Here is an 8586-nt window from a genome sequence, read left to right on the forward strand (position 1 = left end):
GATACTGGTAGGTCACCAGAGGAAAATAAATAACAATTAATAGAAAAACAACACCATGTTGAGTTATGTGCAAGGACACAGATGACCAATGGTGGAAAATATTTACATTTTCCAAATATTGTTCTTTTGATGTATCATTAATGGTCCTTAAACATGAATGGATCAGTTATTATAATACAGAAATGGGCCTTCCTGCATGATGAGTACTTGTACTTTTGGTACTTTATACTTGTACTTGTACTGCAGGATTTCTACACTATGGTGTTGGTATTTATTCTTAAGTAAATGATCTGCTTCTTCCACTACTGGACAGTGCTTTTTTAATTTTAATTAAATGTGATGAAAAGAAAAGAGTGTGCACCGTTCATGATGTGAAGAAATGAATATACTAAGTGTATAAAAACCTGTTTGTGGGATCTCAAATAGTATGATGTACATTTGGTTATTGAGATATGTGACCAGTTCTTTATTGTTTGTGTCAGATCAACTCTCAGGGAACCATCCTGTTTAAAGTGATTCCTAATGCAGCTCAGAGCAGCAGCAGCCAGAGGCCGGTAAGAAACGTCCACCACACATCCTCAGTCTCTCTGCTGCCCTCTCTCAGTGATGGGTGATATCACAAGCACATACATCTTCAATCTGTAAATATAAATATAAAAATCACTGTTAAGTTTAAGCATTGCTGATATGACAGGCTCCTTATAATAAATATACACTGTATGGAGGACCAGGGATGTCACAGCAAAAGTAATAAAGCATTTCCTTAATTTCAGATTCAATTAAAAATCTGAATTGTAAAAAGAATTTATAAATGAACAATGAATCCATCAATAAATACTTGATATTTAAAAATGGATTCAACAAAAACAGTATAAAACCCACTTAAATCAACCATTTATACATATATTTATGAATTCAAGAATAGATATTAGAATTTGAAAAGGCATTTTAATAATGGGAATACATTCCTGGATTCTCTCTTCAATTTCCATTTCCTTTTTCCAGCTGCTTTTCTTTTTTCCTATTAGTCAATCGATTAGCTTAGTCATTTAGCTTCTCCTGTTAGCCTGTCTGTGACACTCTGGGCCATCAGTGCTCTCTGATTGGTTGGAGAGCTAACCAATCATATCATATTGAAGGTTTTACCAGCATTTAAAATGTTCAATTTAGGAAATGCTTTATTAATTTTCCTGTGACATCCCTGGTCCTTTGTAATACTGGGCCCTTAATGTGTAAAACTCATCTATTTACTATTAAAATGAAAGCAACTTACAATTAAATTCATCTTTATCGAAAAACACAAATATATCACTTTGGCTATAGTAATGATAATTATGTTAATAATACTAACTTTTTTTATATAGCACTTTTTCTTAACAAAAGTAAAAGCAGATAAAAGAAAAATCCAAAGTGAGCATCATAAAGTGTCAAACAGCATAAAAGAAAATTATATATAATTTATATATTATATTTTATATATATATATAAAATATAATATATATAAAATATAATATAAAAGAAAATATCAAATCAACAATATGCAAAAAGATCTGACATCAATAAAATATGTAAAAACACCTGAACCTGTGAGTTTCTGTATTCTGCGTAAATCTCTCCTGCAGGGATGAAGAGTATTTCTTTAATCTTTGTCTGTCTCTCAGGTGTACATGAAGGCGATGGTGGACTACCGCCCCCTGCAGGACTCCTCCATCCCCTGTCCAGACGCAGGAATGCCATTCAGCAGAGGAGACCTGCTGGAGGTGGTCGACCAGTCGGACGGACAGTGGTGGCAGGCCAGGAAGCTGCCCTGTGCTATGTCCTGCGCCGGTCTGATTCCCTCTGCCAGCATGTTGAAGAGGTGACGACTGTTTAAACTCATTTACTGCAAATCTGTTTGACTCTACTTGGATTTCTGAAATGTGCTTTTCCAGTTAAAAAAATTAAATTGAATAAATTGAGTTATATTTCCCATTACTGTGAACATCATGCAGCTTTAAATATTTTGGCCCTGAGTTTTGTCTCTCAGGTCAGATGAAGTGTTTCTGGTTCTTCTACTTTTTGTTTGTAGCTGCAGTTCAACGTCAGCTTTTTAACATAATCTCTCTCTCTCTCTCCCTCTCTCTCTCTCCCTCTCTCTCCCTCTCTCTTTCTCGCTCTCTCTCTCCCTCTCTCCCTCTCTCTCTCTCCCTCTCTCTCCCTCTCTCTTTCTCGCTCTCTCTCTCCCTCTCTCCCTCTCTCTCTCTCCCTCTCTCTCCCTCCCTCTCTCTTTCTCGCTCTCTCTCTCTCTCTCCCTCTCCCTCTCTCTCCCTCTCCCTCTCCCTCTCCCTCTCTCTCGCTCTCTCCCTCTCTCTCTCCCTCTCTCTCTCTCTCTCCACAGTAAACAGAGGGAGCAGTGGTGGTGTCAGCCGTTACAGGTGCATACCTGCATCAGACCATGTGAGGACTCTTCATTATTATCATTATCACTAACATCAGTGTATATCAATGTGCATCTGCAGTAGCAGAAAGTCGACAGACCCCAGACTGGAAGAATAAATTTAATTTCTCGTTCATTTATTGGTTTAAACAATATTTTTTTTTCCATTCTCTACTGAAAACCACTGATTCTGGCTATATTAACATTATCGATATTTTCATCTGTAGTCTCTGGACAGATGTTGTGACGTCACCCCAAAAAGAGTGTTGAAAGTTTTAATTCCAAAGAAGTAACAGGAGGCAGACTGACCTCTTGATGCTCGTCTTGTAAACCGGTCTGTAGTTGTTCTTATGTTGACAAACTGACAGCCAGTGAGATGAAGTCATTCACTTCAGTCACACCTTGTTTCTCCTGGTATTTCCTACCTGTCCTTTCACCTGTCTGTTGACCGTAAATATCTTTTTAACAGTCATCTCTTTTCTCTCTGTTAACCCTGCTGACCTCAGTGACCCTGGCTGATGACGGTGGGTGTGATTCAGCAGAAACACACACGCAAGTGATACTGTTCATGTTGTGCTGATGTCACATCTTGAGCATTAAATCTTCCCATTATCACTGTCCAACAATGTGAAATCAGAGTTTGAGAGTTTGGCGTCATTACGCGGCTTTTCATGACTCTTATTATTATTTTATCGTACAGTTCCAGTGTTCTGTTGCCATGAAGTGTGTTTTCTTTCTGTTCCAGAAGCCGATCTACCACATCCTGATGACAAACGCATCCTAACAGGTAAAACATGTCAGACATAATGATATATACACACATAATGTATAAAATATAGGTTTTTCTTTAATCACATCCAGCTACGGAAGCACTGAGTTTTTGTTTTTTTCATCGATAAAAACAAGCCCTGACACATTTTTCTACATTTTCTATTTTTTATTTTTATTTTGTATCTGTATAAACAACCGCCACAAGGAGAAGAAGGGAAGAAAAAAGAAATGTAGAAAAATCATTGCCCCCCAAAATATTTTTTTTCACTTGCCTCTCTGGGGTTGTTTTCACAGATGAAAAAAAATGGCAGAAATCACAATTACAAAAGCAAACATTGAGAAAAATCCTGATGGAAAAACGTGTTTTTAAGTTTTTTGGTTTTCTAAAAAAAGAAAAAAAAGTAATTTGCCTTTCAGGACCTCCGTATCCATCAGTGCTGATGACGTGACTGTTGTTTTCTCCTTTCCACAGATCTGGAAGAAATGCATTTTGGTAGGTGAGTCTGATTAGTTCGTGCTCGACATGCAGCTAAATTATTGACGTTGCATGTTGATCACTGCTGAACAGTTTTCATTCTTTGTGCAGTTTTCTAAAATCAAGCATTTTATATCTTCCACAGTAGAATGGTTGTCTATGTAAACAAATGAAAAGTTGAGTTAAATCCGGTGTATTTTAAAATGAATTTAACCTAAAGACAGAGTGAAGAGTTCATGTTTTTCTCCTTCAGATGAGTCCGACTCTGATGTTACTGATGGGATCTACCTGGGTGAGACACATTCAGTGACACACTCGACATACAAGTCAGACCTAAACAGGAAGAATTAAAAAGAGATTCAAAATGTGAAGAAGAAGAAGTCCAAAAACATTTTGTGACAAATATGCAGTAAATGAATGAACTGAAATGAAATGATGAACTTCTCCTCAGCTGGTTTCCGTCGGAGTTTCCGCCTCTGGAGGAGGACGTCCTTCAGGAAGAGAAGACAGTCCTGCACCTCCTGCTCCCCGAGCAGCAGTGCTCTGTCCACCCCCTACGAGGAGGTGGCTTTGTACCAGCGCCCCCCGCAGGAAAACCACCGCCTCATCATCCTTGTCGGTGAGAAACTATTTGAAACAGGGTCTCTTGTGTTGTATTGCCATACTTACTATGGCTTACTTGGGTTGTAATAATGTAGTTGTAGTAAGTCTCACCTCCCTGCAAAAACATCTTTAAAGGGACAGTCCGCAGACTTTCCACAAGCAATTTACTGGTTTGTTTGTTTGTTTTTGGTGAATCAGTTTGTTTATGAGTATATTTCAAAACAAAAGTTACACAGTGCTTTACAGTAAAAGCAATTAAATATCAAAGAATTGACAGTAACAAACACACAAGTAGCAAAATAAAATGGCAGAACATAAGTGAAGAAAAGAGTCTTGAGAACTTTTTCAAATATTTTCTGCTGAACTGGAAAATTAAATAGTAAGAAGTAAAGTTTAAAAGTAAAGACAAATCTTCAGTTACCTTCATTCTAGGTCAAGGTCTGTAAATATCCAGCTAAGACTTACATATAATATAACTTAGAGTTATTGTATTACTTGACAGGTAATAACTGTAATCTTATAATAACAACAATGGAGTAATGCAAAAAGTTTAATTTTTTAATTTTTTAACTAAATAAAATTTTCCATACTGTAAAAAGATCAAATATTTCTGCTGCAGGGTCTTTTGATCATGTCATGTCTAACTTCTCATCGAGTCCAGCCAGTGCCTCAGGTCAATTAGTCTCCAGGGATCATCACGTGACGGATACGTGAGTGTCGTCAGCGTAGAAGTGAAAAGACAAAATAAAAGACCTTATAAATCTCCAAACTCTATGGAACTACAATACTAATCTGCTTGAATACCCCTTTAAGTAATTTGTGTAGAGCTTATATTCCATCTCTTACTGTGTAATACCCTGTTCATGTTCTTGATCAGTGTCCCAGTGGTTGTCCAGCACCATCATTGTATTCCTCCTCCTCTGAACAGGGGCTTCAGGAGTTGGAGTTACTGAACTGAGGAAGAGACTCATCAAACTGAACCCTTCGACCTTCCAGGGACCCGTACCTCGTATGTTCCCTCCACAAATTCAACACATTCATTTAAAATGTTTCCTCAAGTTACGTTGCATGACGTTGCGTTGCGTGATGTTGGGTTGCGTGACATTGCATTGCGTGATGTTGAGTTGCATTGCATTATATGACATTGCATTACACTGCATTACATTATTTTATGTTATGTTAATCTATGTTACGTTATTTCATTTTACTTTAGTTTAAGTTATGTTATTTTTTGTTATGTTAAATTTTGTTACATTTCCTACAAAACATGTTTGTTGTTGTAGTTTAGTTGGTAAGGAACAGAATTTCTGAGAGACAAAGTTGGACGAACAACAAACAGGAAGTGACTAACAGCTGTTGTCAGGGGCTTGTTGCTTTATTTGCTTCATGGTGCTGGACTCTGCGTCTTTGTAACCATCAGTTACTGTAATAATTACACACCTGGTTGTGGCTGTTGTTCTGTTTCATTAGACACCACTCGTCCAATCAGTGCAGGGGAGCAGACAGGAAGAGAGTACCACTTTGTCACCAAAGAGCTGTTTGAGTACATGGTCTGTAACCACAGGTGAGCTTTTATCTTCTCTTGACCAGTTACACTTTTCACATGGTTTAAATTGTGTTTTGTTACAATAATAAACGGACTGTATTGAGAGTGGTGTACCTACCTTTGTTGCTATGGTTACTATAATAACAGCCACGGTTTGGTTAGGTTTATGAAAAGATCATGATTTGAATTAAAATAAGTACTTCCTCAACATTACATGGTCTTTGTTGTCATGGTTACAGTATCAACAGACGAGCTGTGGGCTTGTTTTTTTTTACAGGACACTCTTGTTTGACTGTATTTTCATTCATTATGCATTTAATAGTGCTCAGTGTTAGTTTGGTTCTTATTTAGCATTTCTTGTATTTTGAACTTGCTGCTTTAGAAGTGTTTGTGTCTTCAACTCAGTTCATTTTAATCGGTAACTAATTTCTCATGTGTGTGTGTTCAGGTTTGTGGAGTACGGCGAGTATAAAGGACACCTGTACGGGACCAGCATCGACGCCATTGACGACGTGCTGAGACGAGGACGGATGTGCATCATCGATGTCGAGCCACACGTGAGTTTCATTAAGCAGCAGACGTCCTATAACGACGTGGCACAGATACTTGAACCATGAGTCATTGTCATTTTTAGCACTAAGGTTATTTAACAGGAGAATGTGGTGTATTTGTTGGGGGCTATTTTCAGCTGTGGATGAATATAGTAATCCAAGATGAACTGTTTTATTGTTACAGAGTATCCCACCACTGCGCACCAGAAAACTGAAGCCTTACGTGATTTTCATCAAGGCCCCCGGCCCAGAGAGACTGAGACAGAGTCGGAGAGACGCCGGGCTCATCACACACTACAGCATCAACAGAGCTTTCACAGTAAGAGCGCCGCTCTCCGTCTGAACCCTCAGTCAGACCAGTTACTACACAACACTGGCACAATCTGAGTTTAGTTTCCTTTTACATTGAAATGAGTGAATTCATAGACACGTTCTCAGGGAGTCTCTGCTTCTTCTCACTTAAGAAGCCATACCTCAAAACAGTTCCTAAACTAGAATAAAAAACTAGAAAATAAAACTAGAAGAAACATGGTCACAGTCTCTCCTTCCTGAGTTACAGTGTTGAATGATGGCCAGAGGTGTTTTTGCAGAACATTATGATGTCACAGTGAAGATGACCTTTGACCTTTTGGATATAAAATGTCATCACTTTATTTTGTCCTTATAGACATTTGGGCTAGATTTTGTCATAATAAGTGAATGAATTTGTGAGAAAAACATGTCGTGAGGCGTTACTGAGATCTCACATTCACAAGAACGTGAGATCACCGTGACCTTTGACCTTTGACCACCAAATTCGAATCAGTTCATCCTTGAGTCCTAGCGAATGTTTGTGCCAAATTTGAAGAAGTTCCGTCAAGGCGTGACTGAAAGACTAACGGTGAAAGAGGAGCACATATTGAAAATGGTACGAGTGTCCATTCAACACAGGTTCATGTTTCTGCTCCTGCAGGAGGACGACTTCATGAAGCTGGAGGAGGTTTCCTGGCTGATGGAGGGAAAGTACAGACAGTTTTTCGACTGTGTGCTGGTGAACGACGACCTGCAGGACGCCTGCATCCAGCTGTGCTCCATCATCCAGCAGGCTCAGGAGGAACCGCAGTGGATCCCTGTCAGCTGGAGCCGAGCAGAGGAGTAGAGAGGGGGAGGAGCACAAAACAGAGAGGGAAGGATCTGAAAGTAGGTGAGGAGGAGAGAAACGAGGAAGAGAGGTTTGATAGAGGGAGGAGGAATTATGCAGATGAACAGGGAGGAGGAGAAAAGGAGGAGATGAGGAGAGAAGGATAAGGACGGGAAATAGAAAATAAGAGCAGCAGTTAGGATAGAAAGAAAGATTCAGTCAAATGTAAATAAGACGTGGAGACGAATGAAAGGACAGGAAACGAGAGAGAACGAGGAAGATCTGAGGAGAACGTCACTAAGCCAGTTTGTGTTTGGGATTTGCAGTAAAAGTGAAGTAAAGTGTGGAGTTGTAGTAACACATGCCTGGTTAAGTTAAACCTCAGTATCAGAAGGATTCAGTCTCAGCGTTGGCAGGAAATCAGGCTCAGTCAGGAAAAACGTTAAGGCATTTGCAGCAGTGAAAGAGATTTTACAGCGGTACAATTCTACAGTTTCCATGGAGACCAGCTTGTGACACCGGTTAACATCTGAGTTGGCCAGAAGAAAAAAATGTCAGAAGGCAAGAAAACCAAATTGGTCAGAAGAGGAAAATGTGAAACTTGTAGAAGAAAATAACAAAAGAAAACACGTCCTTGAAAGTAAATTTAATCCTCAAACAACATCTAACCGGGGAAAACGAAGCAGCGTTCAGTTTAACCAGACTAAAACAAGCAGGTGTGACAACACTGTGTTCACCAGAGTGAACCAGAACAGTGAAGCTGTGTCCAGATCAACGATGAGCTGAAACTCACTCTGTAGGTTCATCTCTTCCTGAACATTAAACACTGTTTCTACTCTGTCGTTTCATCCAGTGCATTGTTATTATATAATATATGAACTGAAGCTGCTGTAAGTCCAGAAGCGTCGTTACTTTGCACGGCTGAGCTCCGTGACTCCTGCAGAACCTCGTCTCTGACTCTGAACCTTTGAACTGGTTCAACTCAACCAGACGTTTCCATCACTGCAGCTCCGTTCTGACACATGTGCTTACTGTACGTGCGCTAATTAATTAAAGATCAAGATAAAATCATGTCTGTGTCTCTCTAAACCCCCCCCCACCCCC

At 39.3% G+C, this 8586-nt stretch overlaps 1 protein-coding gene across 1 annotated transcript in view; it reads left to right on the forward strand.

Annotated features, from left to right (window-relative positions):
• LOC111659556 (MAGUK p55 subfamily member 4-like) overlaps positions 1-8553 on the forward strand; it is an 18978-nt gene extending 10425 nt beyond the window's left edge. Inside the window, exons 10-21 of the mRNA XM_023412544.2 lie at positions 1662-1858; positions 2378-2436; positions 2923-2940; positions 3162-3203; positions 3660-3680; positions 3916-3954; positions 4114-4281; positions 5194-5274; positions 5736-5829; positions 6260-6368; positions 6547-6681; positions 7315-8553. Coding sequence (XP_023268312.1) covers positions 1662-1858; positions 2378-2436; positions 2923-2940; positions 3162-3203; positions 3660-3680; positions 3916-3954; positions 4114-4281; positions 5194-5274; positions 5736-5829; positions 6260-6368; positions 6547-6681; positions 7315-7500 — 1149 coding nt within the window. The 3' untranslated portion in view covers positions 7501-8553. The remainder of the gene's footprint in view (positions 1-1661; positions 1859-2377; positions 2437-2922; positions 2941-3161; positions 3204-3659; positions 3681-3915; positions 3955-4113; positions 4282-5193; positions 5275-5735; positions 5830-6259; positions 6369-6546; positions 6682-7314) is intronic.
• The last annotated feature ends 33 nt before the right edge of the window (positions 8554-8586 follow it).

This window comes from Seriola lalandi, unplaced genomic scaffold (genome assembly GCF_002814215.2).
Source record: "Seriola lalandi dorsalis isolate HSWRI2012SDOR001 ecotype SW California unplaced genomic scaffold, Sedor1 jcf7180002054482, whole genome shotgun sequence".
NCBI lineage: Eukaryota > Metazoa > Chordata > Actinopteri > Carangiformes > Carangidae > Seriola > Seriola lalandi.